Source organism: Trifolium pratense, linkage group LG3, assembly GCF_020283565.1.
Source record: "Trifolium pratense cultivar HEN17-A07 linkage group LG3, ARS_RC_1.1, whole genome shotgun sequence".
Classification (NCBI taxonomy): Eukaryota; Viridiplantae; Streptophyta; class Magnoliopsida; order Fabales; family Fabaceae; genus Trifolium; species Trifolium pratense.
In genome coordinates, this window is record NC_060061.1 from 39,291,769 (window position 1) to 39,309,891 (window position 18,123).

General features: G+C 32.5%; 2 protein-coding genes and 1 pseudogene across 4 annotated transcripts; 2 read left to right on the forward strand and 1 right to left on the reverse strand.

The window, feature by feature from the left end:
• Window positions 1-1,798: 1,798 nt before the first annotated feature.
• On the forward strand, window positions 1,799-6,849 carry LOC123915079 (annotated as a pseudogene).
• Window positions 6,850-9,141: 2,292 nt separating this feature from the next.
• LOC123915080 (transcription factor GTE12-like) lies at window positions 9,142-10,365 on the reverse strand. Its single transcript, XM_045966228.1, has 3 exons — window positions 10,345-10,365; window positions 9,932-10,138; window positions 9,142-9,585 (listed from the first exon to the last, which is right to left on the reverse strand). The coding sequence occupies exons 1-3, from the start codon at window positions 10,363-10,365 to the stop codon at window positions 9,142-9,144; spliced, it is 672 nt and encodes a 223-aa protein (XP_045822184.1).
• A 1,213-nt stretch (window positions 10,366-11,578) lies between these two features.
• Window positions 11,579-16,457, forward strand: LOC123916645 (TLC domain-containing protein 4-B). 3 transcript variants are annotated; one of them, XM_045968161.1, is made up of 9 exons: window positions 11,579-11,703; window positions 12,122-12,279; window positions 13,945-14,030; window positions 14,118-14,256; window positions 14,473-14,547; window positions 14,784-14,905; window positions 14,988-15,063; window positions 15,927-15,986; window positions 16,099-16,457. In XM_045968161.1, exons 2-9 carry the CDS (start codon window positions 12,160-12,162, stop codon window positions 16,234-16,236), a joined length of 816 nt encoding a protein of 271 aa, XP_045824117.1. In that variant the 5' UTR covers window positions 11,579-11,703; window positions 12,122-12,159; the 3' UTR covers window positions 16,237-16,457. The 3 variants fall into 3 exon arrangements, with proteins under 3 accessions (XP_045824117.1, XP_045824118.1, XP_045824116.1); XM_045968162.1 differs by having other exon boundaries at window positions 11,589-11,703; window positions 12,153-12,279; XM_045968160.1 differs by lacking the exon at window positions 11,579-11,703 and adding an exon at window positions 11,726-11,772 and having other exon boundaries at window positions 12,153-12,279.
• Window positions 16,458-18,123: the final 1,666 nt, after the last annotated feature.

Sequence of the window (18,123 nt, forward strand, 5' to 3'; positions counted from 1 at the left end):
CCACCATAACAATATACAAATAGACTTGTTCAAAACAAGTGAAGAGGAAACAAATCTAGTAAGTGTTTGTCCAAACTAAAGTTGTTGCTTTTCTTCTCCTCTTATGAATGTTTTTTCCTCTGTCCTAAAATGCCCATATTCCTTCTTTAAATGCCCATATTCCTTCTTCAAATACTCCCATTTATGCTCAAAACTATCACTAAACCTCTCTACAATATTGTAAATTTCACTCCCTCGAGGGTTTGTTAGCAAAGCATTAGAGAATACATGTCTTAAGTCATAAGCGAATTCCTCAGTAGTTGAATACACTCTCAACTTAGCTTCAACATCATTCAAACAAATTGTTTTTTTTTTTTTACTTTTTCTCTAAAACTGTTGACCGAAGAAGAAGAGGGTCTTTGAGTGCCCATCCATCTCTTCCTTCCATCATCTTCTTCAAAATCACCCAGCACCGCATCCTTTTAAGACGTTCCATCAGTTCCTTTTTCGCCTTTTCACCCTCATTCTTCTTCTTCAAGGCATGTTGTTCATCTCTTGGATAATGATCTTTGACAACATTCTTGAAATCATAATCAGCAAGACTGGATTTTTTTTGGAAAATGATATTTTCTGATCATAGGAAGCGGCCGCCGCCGTTATTTTTCTTTTGGAAGTTCGGCTGTTGTTTTTGAGGGTATGAAGAATACCCTCTAATTGAAGGGGAATTTAGTTTTAATGAATTAATAAAAAATTTAAGTTGATAAGGGGGTTAATGTTTAATACAAAATTAAAAGGTGTTTATTTCCAAAAATAAAAAAATAAAAAAATAAATTATAAGGTGTTTAACAAATTAACGGTGTTAAGTTGGTAAGGGAGTTTTTTTTCTTTCTATTTTAACCACTTTAGGGGAGATTAATGTCTACTTTAAAACTAGAAGGGGTGTATGTGTTGTATAAGGAGACCTCAGGGGAGGTGAGTGTAATTTTCCCTAATAATAATAATAATAATAATAATAATAATAATAAGCCGGTAATAAAATAAATAATGAGATTTTTTTGTTAACAATTACTACCTCCGTTTTTTTATGTGTTCATTTAGAATAGCAACACCTACTTAAGAAAGTTTATTTTTGCATCTTATCTTTCTATTATATCCTAATGTTAATCAATCAATAAATTCCTATTTTTTAGCACGTACTTTCTCTTTTCAATAAATTTAATATATTATGTGAAAAAAAAACAAAATTTAATATGTTATGTACAAAAAAAAAACAAATAATTTCCAAATATATAACATTAATTTGTTTTATTGAAAAAAATAAAAGTAATTGACAAATGGTACAATTGACAAATCGTATCCTTAAAATACCAAATGAGCAGTTATTTAGAAAAGTTAAAAAAAAAAAAAAACAAAGGGAGTAAATCTTTTGTAAGAAAAAAAAATTAAACAATTATTGCATTTATTAATTAGAATATTAGATATTTATTTATTTATTTTGACGGAAGATTAGATATTTTTTATTCTTGAGGATTTCACATTTAATGAATTGACAACTAATATTATGTGAGATAGTTGCTTGAGGTTCACGCATCATATAATGGCCATAAAATCCCCTTCTATAAATAATGAATCAATCAATCAATAATTCTCTCATCACTCTTATATCTCTCTCTCAATATTCATCACTCTTCATGCTTCCACACTTCTCTGTATCTATCTCAATTTCTATGTCTACATCGTGAGTTCAATTTTTGCAAGGATGAATCAAGTAATTAGGGGTTTGAATGTCAGAGGCAGTACTATGATGCAGCGTTCAACAATGGTTGATGATGTTTTGATCCTTGATTCTTTTGTCGGCAACAACATCATGTCTTCTCATACATTGATGGTGAACAATCATGTTCCCGGTCCTGTTTCCAATGTTATGCCGCCATGGTCGATGCTAGATCACACCATTGTCTTTGATTCTAACTCTATCCCTAATATGGGTCACCACCACCACCAACAACAAAACCCTAATGTTACTTGAGTGAATCATGTCAATCATCGTCAAAATTTTCAACAACTTTTAATCGCCTTTGATGATGATGAACCAAGAACAACAACAGGAGGGTCTTCTGCAGATTCCGATTCAACATGTTCCATATGTCTTACAGAGTTATCAACCGGTTCCTCCATTGTTGTTCGGATGCCTAAACACTGTTGTTCCCATTTATTTCATCTTGATTGCATTCAAGAGTGGCTGAATGTTAAATTGACATGTCCTTTGTGTCGCCGTGATGTTTAACAGTTATAAACAATATTTTCTATGTAGGTTGATTTAGTTTAGGCGAAAAACATGTGTAAGAAAAACTCAAAGAGTAAATGTATAAACCTTAAGAATGAAGATTCCAAGAAAACCAAAGAGAACCATATTTTAGATAAATTTGTGCTAAACTTTGGTTAAATGTTAGAAATGAAATAAGAAACAAAAGTGTTGTGCATGCATGACTTGCAATGATTTCATGAGATTTCACATCATTGCTCATTAATCACACATCATTTTAGAATCTATTTTCTTGTCACAATTACAGATTCTCTAGACTTTACTTTGATTTTTGAATTGACAAGAATAAGTAAAATAATTATGTCATCAGTGAAATTTCGAATGCTGGCTTTTGTTTACATTGAAGATGGCAAAAGTCGGGTAAAATTTCGAATGTTGGGGTGAGGAGGCAGAGGAGGCATTGATCACGACTAGAGTGGTTGTTGATTGATCAGCCATTGACAGAGGTTGAAAACAGAAGGTGGTGTGAAGGAAGGATCTAAAACCAAGCTGATACCATATAAGAAAATAACTTAATGAATATTATTGAATAATTTGTGTTCCTAATATACAACAATGGATATCTTCACAAACATCACCAATGAATATCAAGTCAATAGAAATTATTATTTTCTAAATATATAATTCCTCGAAGTCTTGAAACAAAACTAATTGAAGACCTTTTGTGAAGATGTCGACAATTTCATAGCGCGATGGGACATGTATAACGGGGTTGTGTCCACGAGCCTCTTTTTCGCAAACAAAATGAATGTTCATTTCAATAATATGCTTCGTGCGATGGTGTATAACTATTAACTGGTTCCGGAGAGAGGTGTATGGCACTAACATTATCCAATAGACTTATATACTAATGTAGCCTTGTGGAGAGGACAATGAAACTCTAAAGGACAGGGTTATAAGCCAAGACATTGGTCCAAAAAAAATTGTATTTTGATCAAATTTATTTATTTTGCATAAGTCAACCAAATTTTAACAAAACTTTCAAAATTTAAATGTAACGTTTTTATTATTTTAGGAAAAAAAACTGTATATTTCAATTAGGGGTATTCAAATTCAAACCGATCCAAATAACCGAAACCGTAACAAATCACTTTTTTTATGTGTTGGAATGTCCTTTTGTGAAAACCGTTGGATCGGGCTTTTGATTGATTTTTCAAAACCGACTCAAACCAATTGATTTTTCTAAAAATTGTGATTTTTGACGTCATAAAATGTGATTTTATTGTCGCTAATATTGAATCTAAAGATAAAATATTACATTTGAGACCAAAATTTAACTTTTTTGGCATTAAAAGTTGTCATTTTTAAGGAGAAAAAATTGATTTAAGATCAAAATTCAATAAATGTTAAAATAGAGGGACCAAAATGTTCAATTTTAAAATAAGGGGATTATTTTCGTGAGTTTATTTATTTATCATTTTACGGTTGAATTGAATAGGATTTTCACGTACTTCCTTCTCAAAGCTCAATGCAATAAAAAGCTTTTATTTATTTTTTTTTGAATTGAAACTTAGAAATGTTTATAAAAGTGGAGCTTGATGATTACATGAGCATTGAGGTCATATTTATAGTCTAAAGTTATTGTTTTTCCTCCAATTTAATGGTTAGTGGAATTTTTATTACGAGTAAGATAAATAAGTTAGCTTACATGTTATGTCTTATAACTTATAAGTTAAAAGACTTGTTTGATAAATTTTTTTTCGTAACGAGCTTATAACTTATTTTATTGACTTATGATTTATTTTTCAGACGTTATTTCAAGTAGCTTATGAGCTTATAGCTTATAACTTATATTTTTTCTTTCATTTTTACCCTTATTATTTTCACTAAAACCCTTTTTTAGCTTTATAATTTATTTTATTTTAAAAACACATAACTCTAATTTGATCAACTTATATGAACTTACATTGTTTGGAAGCTGTTGAATTGTTCATTGTTGGACAAGATAACACCTTACACCTTAATTTTGACTTTTCTCTACTTCAGAAGTTGGGCCAAATATGTTTTCACAAAAGTCCTTAAAATCAAAAGTGATTTATTTTTTATGAATAAAAACTAAAAATAAGTTGCTTATACTAAAGTTAATTTCACCACATCTCGCGCAGCTTTTTGACATGATCATCCTTCGAGACCCATCCATGCCAAACTATTGAATTTCGTTTATTTTTTTAATTTATAGTCATTTTTACTTTTTGCAGTAAGATTAGTAGTAAAATTCTCATCCCATAAGTGGCAAACACATGTCTTTCAAATCATCATATTCATGAACTCATTAAATTTATCATATTCATGAACTCATTAAAATTTAGATGTTGGCGTCATGTGTCAAATATTTTTTTTTAAAAATAATCATGTGTCATTTTTTTTTCTAATTATATCAGAATTTTTTTTGTTAACCTTCTGGTAAGAGAAGACACTTTAATAATTCGGAGTTTGGTTGTAAGATAAGTTAAATCTGGCCAAAAAATTAGTCCACCCAATAATCAAATTTAAATTCTTCTTAATGATCTATTCTTTGATAAAGCTTATTAATCATTCGATCTTATGTTCGATCCTTATTGGTAACATTGTAAACAAAAAGAAATTATTTAAAAAAAATTAATTTAGAAAGAAAAATAAAACAATGGTTTTTCTATAAATGTTTTATCAAAGTCAAACAATTATATATGTTGAAAGTAGTTTTCATGTTAAAAAAATTTTAAAAACCCAAACAGCTTTAACTTTATCTTAAAAGTTATATTTTTTAACTTTAAGCTAAAAAGGTTGAAAAAAAGTCAGACCAAACGCAACCTAAAAACATCCTTCATATTATAAATGTTTTGTATGAGACTCATAACACTACACTATGTTTTGCCCACTATATGTTTTTGCTCAATTCTGCTGGAATCATCTATTGAAAGAATTCGTTTTCTAATCTCTACTGTTGCATAGGATGGCCACGGCGTGAATCTCCTTTGCACGATCACGGTAGCAAATGAAAATCCCCATAATGCTATAAACTTATGCTCTGAAACAAATTCATCTGTTTCCATCCGTCAATAGCAATTGACCCTCAGGTGTTCGACGGAATGTCAAGCCGAGTTTTCATGAAAAACGGGTTGATGAGTGTAATGGGCACTCATATTGTGAACTTTCTAACCAAACACAAACAACAACATCATTCGGTGTTTCCATTTCTATTCGATCAAAAACAACATCCATCCAATATGTAGAATCGCGAGCTAGAGACCCCACATTTGAGAAACTAATGGATAAGTATAAGAACCTTCTCAAAGTCATTGCCATTCAAGACCTTATCCTTGCTAACCCCAAAAATCAATCAGTTTCTGTTGATTTCCTATCCAATCTCTCCCAAAGGCTCCATCTCAACCGCGGTGTCACTGCCTTCCTCCGCAAGTTTCCTCACATCTTCAACATTTACTAGGAGCCTTCCAAGTTGCAGCCCTTTTGCAGGTTAACTGATGCAGCTCTTGATGTCTCGTGTCAGGATGCTGAGGCCATTAATGCTTCTTTGCCTCTTGTTGTTGAAAGACTTGTTCGGATATTGTCCATGTCTGCTTCCAAAACGGTTCCTCTTAGAGCTATTTTCAAGGTTTGGAGGGAGCTTGGCCTTCCTGATGATTTTGAAGACTCGGTTATATCTGCTAATTCTAGTGTTTTTCAGCTTTGTGATGCGGATGAACTGAATACTCGTATGTTGAAGCTAGTTTGTGATGTTCCCAGCAATGGTTTTAGAGCTGCTATTGAGGATTGGAGGGTTGTTGAGTGTTGTAAAGAGGATTGCAGTGTTAATAGCATGGAAATGCTCTGTATAGTTTCCAACACCGGTATCCACCAGGGATGCGGTTGAGCAAGAACTTCAGAGCCAAGGTGAAGGAATGACAGAGTTTACCTTATATGGGGCCTTATGAGGTGGTCAGCGAGCAAAAGAAATCGTCTAAGCATGCAATGGTGGCAATGGAGAAACGCGCAGTGTCCATTGTTTATGAGTTTCTGAGTTTGACAGTGGAGAAGATGGTGGAAGTTGAGAAGATAAGCCATTTTAAAAACTGGTTTGGGATTGATTTTAATATAAGGGATCTGTTCCTGGATCACCCGGGGATCTTCTATTTGTCAACTAAGGGAAAAAGGCACACTGTTTTCCTGAGGGAAGCTTATGAACGAGGGTGTTTGATACACCCAAATCCTGTCTATGATGCAAGAAGAAGGCTACTTCATCTTGTTTCTTTAGAACGCCGGGGTTTACCTGCTGTTAATTCCAAGTTGCAGGATAGAAGCAGTAGCAATGAGGTTGAACAAGGGGAAAACATGCATAAAACTGATTCGTTATCAACTTTTGACTAAAGCATCATTTCATTACAACTTTGTCTAGTTTTATTGTATCATGAAAACATTTTTAGTTTAGTTGTACTACAATTCCATGTTTGATTGAAGTTAATTGCATTTTGAGTTTAAATTAAAATGTATTATCTGTGTGTATTTTTTCCAATGCTATTTCTAATTGTATATCATTTTCCCTTCTCTTATTTTGTGATCAATGAACATTTTCCCATACATAATGAATGTATTTCAATGTTTTACACTCATCTCTGAGGAGGCATAAGTAATACCTGCTGGGAATACAGTGCAGGGGATGCTGATAGTGCAATTTTATCAGCATTCATTCTACTAGTAGTCAAGAAACAACATCAGTTGGAGTTAGTCCCAATTAAGATCTTGATGGGCTATATGAATACACAAAATAATCAATTCGACGGTGCAGGGCCTGCTGCACCTACTAGGTCTGCAGGTTCACAATCTTAAGCAATTTCCGCACGTAGTGCATCTCAATTCACTGTCACAGCAGACAAACCTGCAACCAAAGTCGAAGCAGCGTTAGACCCATTCACCAATGTTAAAGATGAAGTGGAAGTATAGGATGAACCCACAAAAATTGGTCACGTACAATCTAATCATCTAAGCTCAGCACACCAATTTCTTTCTTGTTGGATCACATGTACTACATGTGCAATTTATACTGATAATTTTGTGTCCACTATGAGAGGTATATCTTGTTGTAAGAATTTTGGTAAAAGTTGCGCCGCTTCGCACTACAGTTTTATCTTACGGTCTGGTTATGTGATTTAGAATTGTTTTATATGTGTCTTCTAAGCTGGATCAAAATTTGAATTGATATATGCTGAACTTCAATTCAAATTACAAAGTTTTTATTTTTTTATAAATATTATCCATAGGGTCTTTCAACGACTGTTGTCAATTGGCTTAGCCTACTATAGGATGCTTTATTAGTCTTGCCATGAATACATGTAGCTTTCTTTTTGCTATGAACTTATAATAAACTTATAATAGCTTGAGTGGGTGTATGCTACTGCATTATTTTTAAGCTTTGCTTCCATATGTAAGTATCCTCTGACAAACTAGAGAGTGCTTCCTAAAGTGGAATCAACTGGTTTAGTCGGCCGTTGAATGCGTCACTTGAATTTGTCTTCTAGTCGGCAGCTCCACTATTTTAGTTATTTGTAATTGCAACATACTGTTATGAATTATACATAATAGGAAGGGCGCCCATACTAATTTGCGCGAAATTTTAAGAAAATCCTGATATATATTTATTACAGCTTTTGTAGATGTTTCTCCAGAAGAAACCATGCAGAAGAGTCCTCTAATAATGTTGATGAATCATGTTCATTCAAGGAAGCCTAGGCTATCTCAAAAGTGATTTTTTAAGATTATAGTTTTTGCTAAATATGTTTAGTGATCTGTCTTGTCCTTAATATATTCCATAGCAGACATTTATTCAGGGCTTCTCAAAATGGAGCTCCCTCTAACGAAGGTTTTGACATTTATTCAGTTGAAATTGAAGAATTTATGTTTGCTTTATTGTTGGAAAACCCTGTATAGTGTGATACATTTATTCAAGGCTAATTGCAAGGAAATACAACGTCACGATTTAGACCAGCCCTGTTAAATAAATTATGGTTCATGTTATAATGGTCATATATATAGATTTAATCTTGACATAATTGTCTAGTTTGTGAAGGATCGTGTATACTTTCTAGTGTTTGTAGTTTTGATCCTCACTTTCAAGCCTTTCTTGTCAATATCATTTACTTTTTGACGGTGATAATATGTGGAAAATAGATGAAAAAGGCAAGGTTGAACAGCCGAAGAGAGCAAGGAAGAATGACAAATTTTGTAAATGTAATATAGTTTCATTCTCCTTAACAAAATGAAATACATTCAAGCTTGTCACAAGAAATTACCACTGAATTAGCCACAAAAAAATTAGTAAGTGTTTTGAAACTTGATCTACTCTACTACCTATAATTAGTAATTGCCATGAAAGATATAGGAGTAGCTGCACTTGAAAATCCATATGAAAAATCAAACCTAAATCATGTATTTATCATAAATGAAAACATAAAAGGTGAAAACAGAATGAGTCTTGTATGTTTATCATGGAGTTAAGCCAAAGGGTGATTCATGAAATTATAAAACCCTACATGATCCAACCATGTAAAGAATGTAATATTAAGGTTGAAAAATACTAAACATGTTTGGTCCCAAAGGTACTGAGATTGTCCAATGATAATCCAATTGTTGCAATAATATGTCAAATTGGAAACAAACTATATGTAATCAGAATTTCAGAACAAAGACAATAATATATTGACAAAATGAATTCCTTACAAATACAAAGTTGTATAAACTGAGACAAACAAACTAGAAAAGAAGAAAGACAATGACAATTGCCATAACAAAATACAATAGACTTGTTCAAAACAAGTGAAGAGGAAACAAATCTAGTAAGTGTTTGTCCAAATTAAAGTTGTTGCTTATCTTCTCCTCTTATGAATGTTTTTTCTTCTGTCCTCAAATGCCCATTCCTTCTTCAAAGACTCCCATTTATGCTCAAAACTATCACTAAACCTCTCTACAATTTTGTAAATTTCACATCCTGGAGGGTTTGTTAGCAAAGCATTAGAGATTACATGTCTCAAGTCATAAGCAAATTCCTCAGTAGTTGAATACACTCTCAACTTAGCTTCAACATCTTTCAAACAAATTGGTTTTTTTGACTTTTTCTCTAAAGCTGTTGACCGAAGAAGAACAGGGTCTTTGAGTGCCCATCCATCTCTTCCTTCCATCAACCTCTTCAAAATCACCCAGCACCTCATCCTTTTAAGACGTTCCATCGGTTCCTTTTTCGCCTTTTCACAATCATTCTTCTTCTTCAAGGCATGTTGTTCATCTCTTCGTTGACGATCTTTGAACACATTCTTTTAACCTAATAAGTAAGCTAACAAATATCTAGTATTAGATTTTTTTAATAAAATTAATTTAAAATTAAATTTTAAATTTTAAACTCTATTATCCTGATATGGGTATGATTGTGTGAAATAAAGTAATTAAAAACATCATAGTGAATTAAAACTTAGCTGATTTAGCCATAAGCCCATAAGATAATAAGTATTTTTATGAATGTTCATCCGTATATTATAGTTTTTTTTTTAAAATAGAGACTCAAGGAAAAATAAATCCAAAATTGTTTTAAAATCTCTAAATTATTTAATATAATTAGTAATAGACAAGTCCATAAGCATACCGAAATCTAATTGTTTTCACCTTTTCATTTACTCTAGATTTATCATCTTTGTCCTCACGCCACTCAACTTCTTCCGCTGGTATCCTCTGTCCTTGAATTTCAGGAGACTCCGGTGGTTTAGTTGAAATCAAAATTTTCTCCTTCAACGATTCTGATGAAGGGAAATTCTTCATTTGACGTGAATAACTCGGCCGAAACAACATACCCCAAAATATATCATCCACCATCTGCATTCAAAATTGTTAAATTTCACAAGGTGTTAAGCACCATCAACTTTCATATGAAACATTTTATACGACAATTAAGCACAATCAATATCTCTTATATATTCTAAGCTTATTCTGATACGCTAACCCTAAACCTAATCTTTTTCCCGGTCATTTTTCCTATCATTTTAACCCTAATTTAATTCAAATAAAATGTTAAAAAATACCTCAACAAGAATCGAACCCATGACCTTTAAGATTTACTTGATGAATTTACCACTAGGCTACATGAATCAATCTAATATAATTTGGTAATCCACATGTAATAAATATGAAATCAACGCTTAATTTTGTTTAAATATAAATCAACCCCTTTTTTTATACAACTCCAATTTTTTTATGTAATACACATTTCATTTCTTTTTATACAATTTTTTTTTTTGTTTAAATAGAATTTAATTAATTTATTTCCTCTCGTTTTTTCTCCCAGTTTTTACATTAATTAATTTTCCATTGATTTTTTGCAATATTCAGTTTTCAAATTAATTTAAATAAGATACGTTATAGATTTGGATTTGAGTTATATCTCTTATATATATATAATTCATAGATAGTTCTCCTACTATTTATGTAAACCCTAATCCATCCATTTACATCATGCATGCTCCATAGTTAATGCATTAAAAATCCTTTATATTTTATTAAATTGATCAGTTTCATTTTTAAATTATTCCTATGCACTCTATACCTATATGGCTATATAAACAGTGCATAGATATTCATCATTTTCTCTGGGAAATGTTGGGATGATTTTTATCTCCACAAATTCATTTCTCAACACATTCAGGCAAGTGTATATATACTATATCAATTTAGAAATATTTACATTACATTTTTTATTATTATAGAAAATATTTTTAGTTTTCTCATGCTCATTTAAAAACCAAAATGAAATTTAACCTATGCATAAACTTATCATCCATCGCTATTCGACATCAACTACTATTGTCATCAGCTATAAATTAATTTTAGCTTTGATCCCAAACTTTTACATATGATAATAAAATTTCAATTTCTTCTTTTTTTTTTTTGGTCAAGAAAATTTCAATTTCAATTGGAAGGAAAGAAGATGTATACATATCCTCCGACAAAAATTAGTCGCCCAAAATTAAATGTAGTTGAAAAAATAGCAAAAGTTTAGGACAGATAAAAGGATCATTCAATGTAGATGATTAATACTCAGAGACTTTACTGCTACTACTACATTGAAATATTTAATTCAATGTAGAGGGTGATAGTTGAATCTAGTGCAGAGAGTCTATAATAAAACCTATGGTCTTTCAGGATCTAATGGTAAAAATATAACTGGACCATGGTGGGAAAAAAGTATACTTCCCCATACTAAATCCCACCAATTCAAATACAAATACCCTTTGACACGCTCTCCTTCCCTTTGTCTCTTTCGCCTCATTTTCTGCTTCACTCTCTTTTTCTCTCTCCTTCAATCTTCAACTTCCACCATAAAAACTATAAACAACAAAGTTTCCAACTTGTACTCAATGACTCCATTTACTACTTCTCTCTCGGTACCTCAATTTCTCTCCATTTTCCTCTTCCCCTTTTATGCTTATTATCACTTACTCTGCTTGCTTACAGTATGTTGTTACTTTCTTTGTTTTTCAACAAACAATTTTCGTTTATCTTATGTTAATGTCTTGTTATCATGTCATGTTTGTCATATGATTTCATTCATAAGCTGTTTGTAAAAAGTCTTATTAAGTAAGTAATAAGTGGACCAAATTAAATTATTAGTGGCCACTTTTTGTTAGACACGTTTTTTTTAGTCAAAGGGTCATTAATTATTATTATTATTTTTCTAAACAAAATTCTATATATTCTAGTTATTTATGGAGATTCCATTTTCCAGCTTCAATTATTCTATGCTTCAATAGACTTTTTATTTTTGGTATTTTTTATGGCTCTAAGTTTATGTCTTTGATGCAGTTTGTTTTGATTTTGTGATTTTCAACAAAAGTGATCAGATGGGAATTCCTTTTTCTTTTGGTTTCTTGACTACTGCTGCTGCTTATGACTTTGTTGCTCCAACTAAAGAAATTCAATGGTTGGTGTCTGTTTTCGCCGGTATCATCTTCTCTCTTATTGTAAGTAATATGAATATGATTATGTTTTTGTTCATCAATTTGTTACTGACTTGTATGTTTTGAATGCTTCTTGAGAAATTATAAAGTAATGAACCAAATTAGGATTTTGATCTCTTTTATGGTGGAGGAGCAAAAATGCCTTCTTTTGAATTAATGTAAAATCAGCTATGAATCGGATAAAATACACGAAATTAATATTTGTCAATCCGTCCGTGAGTTTAGGTCGGTTGATGCAGGGGGCTGAGGTTCGAACCCTGGTCATCCCACTTATCTAGCTTAAGGGTGAAACTTGACCAATTTTTTTTTGTCAATCATCTATTTAAGCGTGATCGGTTATGGAGTATAAAATTCATTATTTACTGTAGTAATTACTGCTAGTTTATTGACACTAGTTCTATTCCATGTTTTGAATGTAATGCGGAGATTAGGAGTTCATTAATTCATAATGATGCTATCTATAATGCAATGATGTCAATCGCAGATTGCGAAAATAGTGGTTTGTTTGAATTCTACTATGCTATAGTGCTATAGTGCCGCTACATCTGCTATGGAACATGACTTTGTAGTAAATAGCGTATTGTGGAACAATATTCTTTTTAAATTCCGCTATGTTATAGTCGGTATTTGACAATACTGCTAAAATGTAACTCGGTATTTAATGAATTTACTGGTAAAGATTTTGTATATGATGGAGGATCAATTGGGTAGTTTTGGGATATCCATGGACTGAAACTGCAATTATGCTTACTCGGGTTTAGGAAGAAGCATTTGTTTAAAGTTCTTGCTGGTTTCTCCAATACAGAGAAATACGGTTCAGTCCTGTTGTATAGTTCATATTACTCCCAAAGTAGTTTGTTAACAAATATTGACACAATAGTAATTCCAAAGAAAACTTTTTTACTTGGCTGCTTTAGTGCGTATTTTGTTTTGCGGCGACAAAAATAGATTTTGAATGAATTGATTCTGTAAAATTGATTATAGCTATAAGTGAATAAATGTCTAGTGATTTATTTGGATACATTCATATAAAGGGTGTTTAACAAATATTTGAGACTAAAATCAATTCTATAGGCCAAAGCTTCAAATTCTAGCTTCAAGTTAGAATGAACTTTGGAGACAGAATCAATTCTACACAAGAACATCCAAACACGTTAAAATCAGTTTTGCACCTCCAAATTTTGCCGACTGAACACTTGAAGGTGGTATTTGGCATTAGTGTTTAGTGCCTTTTACTACATCCACATATTTGTCTATGTACTTTATATTTTGAACTTCAAACAAGTTAGTGAATATTCCTTCATGGTTTTATGTCCAATTGGATTGTGCTTAATAGAAGCTTTGTAAAGTCTCTCTGAGTGTAGTTTTTTATTGGTTGTGTCTTGGTCTAGGTAGAAATGAGCTCTGACTATTTGTTTTTGTAGCTTAAGTTCCCGAAATCGTGGTTAGTTGAGAGAGTATATTAAGAATGAAGTCAGAATTTAAATTTTTAGGATTAGATGCACATGGTGTTCTTTCATTTCCGTATCTTGTTTATTGTTCTTGTTAAATATATGTCCAGTTTATCTGAATTACTAGATAATGCTATAAAATTCTAGTCATATTAATTAAGATCACTTTATTTAATTATTTTAAAATTTGATCCTTTTTTAATGATCTTCTTTGAAGGTTTATAGATTTACTGCCATTTTTAGTTCTCGGTTCGCGGGATACAGAAAATTGACCGGTGCTGTGAAAGTTGAATGGAATAACCGGTAATGTCTTCATATAACGATTTCTGTTTGAATTGATTTTTTCCATTATTGACATTTACATTAACTTTAGTATATTTTTCAATGCAGGGGATTCTCAACATTCCATGCTCTTTTTGCAGCCTTTACGTCACTTTATCTCTTGATCTTATCAGATCTCTTCAAGGATGGTTCACAAGAAAAGCTTGTTGTTAATCGATCATCTGCTTTCTCAAATTCAGTATTATCGGTAGGTCGATAAAAATAAAGCAAAATTTGATTTGGCACAAAATTTGTCTGCAGCCTACATTTGTTTAGGTCGTTATGCTTTTAAGAATGAACCTCCCTCTTCTGGAGCATCCATTTTTAAATTATGTCGCTCATATGACAGTGCAAGAGGCACAGAAGCATTATATGTTGTTTACAATTGGCTTATTTGTTAATTTTTTCGTCATTCTTTGTACAGTTCTCTACAGGTTATTTCCTAACAGATCTGGCTTTTGTTATTTGGAATTTTCCAGCGTTGGGAGGTCTTGAATATGTAAGTCGAAAAGATTTTTGAGCCCATTTACTTTGTGAAAATGAAAACAATATGGTATTTTGTTTAATTAAGAGTGAAACATGGACGAAAGTAGTAAAACACTTTCTCAAATCAAAAGCACATTAAGTTGTTTTCTTATATGTGTATCTATATATTTTTTTGTAGATATGTTTACTTTCATGATAGATTGAACTCGATATCTTAGTTAAGGAAACTAATAACTTCATTCATTTAAGGTTCTACACCACGGACTGTCGTTGTTTTCAATCATCCAATCTTTGCTAATCGGTCAAGCACAGATCTACATATTAATGGTTCTTTTCACCGAGAGCACAACTCCTTTTGTAAATCTAAGATGGTAAATCTGTTGTCAAGACATCCATTTTCTGCTTTCGTGTACTTTTGTAAACATTGATTCATTGCTTTAATTACATATACAGGTACTTGGATACCGCCGGTCTTAAGAGCTCAAAACTTTACATCTGGAATGGCATTGCGTTGTTCTTCGGGTGGTTGGTACTGTCTATTTTACTCTTGGTCTCAATTCTAATTCCATTATTTATAGTGTCTGAAGGAGGTGCTTATGACCATTCTTTTACTGTGGTACTTTTTCCATTTAGTTTACTATTTTGGTTCTGAATGAACTATGTGCTGGCAAAAGCCGCAAGTAACAATAGTAGCAAAGATAATTAAAAAGGATTATTGAAAGGTTATTACAAAATTTATACTGCACATTGCATGCACGGATAGGAAGTGTTATGGAGATTTTCTCTTCTTTACATTTTTGTTGTATGTCACAAATGATATTGGTAGGGTTTTAGTCCAAAGGGCCATTGTTTAAGGGAACATGGCATGTTAAAGATATAAAACTATTTATGTGCCTCAACATAACAGCTTCAATTTCTGAGGTTGGTTGGTTGGTTCTTGACACATAGCATGATTTGGTTCTAAACTCTGTCATGACCATTGAGTTTCATAGTTCCAATAGTTGTTAATTACAATAAAAAGTATGGAATGCTTTACTCCTTTATGTTTTCATTGAGAAATGATTTTTTTTACATTAAAATTTTGATGTCAAATTTGATTTTTGTGCGTATTTTTGAAATACGTGCAAGTTGTAGAAGATGAAAAGTAAGAGAAACACATGTAACTTCTCCGAAAAGAGAGAGAAATAGAGATAACACGCAGTGTTACATGTAGATCAGGATTGAGTGCAGTCACAGAGTGCATGCAGTCGTGCAGTCAGCAATGTTTGGATCGTACGGTTGTGAGATGCCGACCGCATCCCGACTGCACCCATTCTGACTGCATTTAATCCAATTACATGCGATGTTTGGATGTTGATATTCAAATAACAACTGTTTTCATTCATACTGCAGGTAGCAAGGATTTTCTTGTTCATTTTCTTGTTTACTCACATGTGGACCCATTTTGATGAGGTATGCATATTCTCTGTAATTCCTCATCTCATCTCATAAAAATAAAACTTACACAGTTTACCTATGATTATATTGTAGTGAGTAAGTCCAAACTTTTTCTCTCCTGTTTCAGGTGAAGCAGGTCGTTCCATTGGGTTTCTACAGCTTGCTGGTGGTGCCATCTGTGTTGGCAGTGATGAATTTATTTTGGTTTTGGAAGATTGCTAAGGGTATGGTCAAAACTATTTCAAAAGCAAAGCATAGCAAGTGATGATCACGATACATTTCCTACTGCTCTACTTGATGATGCATCAAATGGTCATTACATTGCTTCAGTACAGTTGAAATCAACAATTTTTCTTTTCACTTACAAATTATTACTATAGTTGTAAGATTCAGTAGAATTGTATATTTGGCCTTACTGAATTGAATAATTTTTATTTTCATGATTAAATTTATTCTTATATTATTCTAAAAATTGTTAGCATCAAATTGTCCAATCCTATATAAACCCTCACACCGGGTTCATGACTTCCAATGCGGAACTCAAAGTTGGATTCATGAAGGCCAACTAGCACATGAAAATCGTTAACAACTAGTTTATATGCTAGTATTTGTTAGTTGGTATGGCTTCTCGAATCTAGAAAGATGTTGAATAGATTCACAGTCTTTTATGTAGCATAAATGCCATTTTTAAAAATCTTTTCGGTTTTGAGCACTATTGGAACAAATGTATTTTGGAGATCACAAAATTGATTGTAAATCACGAATAACGATAGCAATAAGCAAATCCAACTTATCCAAGTACTTAGATTCTTAATTGATGAGAAAATCGATTAAATTTCTATTTACTTGTTAAAATCAACACTATCAAATTTAGACTATTCGAGTAATTGTATCACAAGTGATCACAAGTGATCACAAGTGAATTTAACACAATGAAATATACAAAATTGATACCTAGTCAAAATTCAGAAATTAAACACATTCTGATTTTTTTTATGTTCCCAAAAGATTTGTTTTTTCAATCTTAAGACAATTAATTTTCTGCACCAAATAGAAAATTGAAAACTTCACAAACTTTGATTATGAAACACTTGTGCCAAAAATTTCTTTTGCAAGAAAACAACTAAGTAATCAAATTTACATAAATTTAAAGAGAGTTATGGAAGAGAAAAAATCGACAATGATATTTTTATACAGATTCAACCATCTCGTCTTTGCTTGTGTCCTAATCATGTCCCCTCATCAAGATGAGATAGTTTCTTCCAATAATTTCTATGAAAATTTGAATGTTACACCGAGGATTTTTGCAGCAACCCCTATGATTCAATCCACCCTTGAATCAATTGCCTTCAATTTTTGACTTGAACAAGAAAGCTCCAAAACTTGACACCCTCAAGATTTGTTCCTTTGATCTTCACTTTGACAAAATTTGATCACCAATTGTTGAATCTCCTTCTTGAGCCTTCAATCTCCAATTGAATCATTACCTTGACCTTCAACTCAAATAGTGCAAGTTTCCTCCAACATTTTTAACTGACCGCATTGATGCCTGTAGACTGCGCTGCATGCCACCATTCCAGGCTTTGATGTTCAATTGGTTTCTGGAAGTTTGGGATAAATCTGAGCAGATTGGCATCAATGCCAATTGTCCAGGATATGCAATGCCCAACTATGTTCACGAAAACTGGATTTGAATTCTGGGAGCTCTACATCGATGCCCAATAGTGTTCTAGAAATTGGAGTCTAGTTTTCAAAGGCCTTGGCATGAGAGAAGAAATTGTAGAGGATCCAAATCCGGTTTCCCGACTTTGATGCCCAGACTCAAGTGAGGGGTCAGAACCACATGAATTGGACTGGCATGTGGGAGGTGAGGGCTCCGCCTAAGTCCCATTACATATTGTGGAGAGTGTGTCGTGGGTGCATTCCAACTTGTTCTCGGTTGATTCAACGACATGCTGATTGTTTTCCTCTCCGTTCTCTTTGTAATGAAGAGGTGAAAGAGGATTTTATCATGCTCTCTATACTTGTTCTCAGGTACAAGGTTGTTGGGATACTGCTGGGTTGAGATCAATTATTCAGAGTAGACCGGACGCAATGGATGATATTGGTTCAATTTTCTTTGACGTGTGCAACAAGGAGGATCAGAATACCG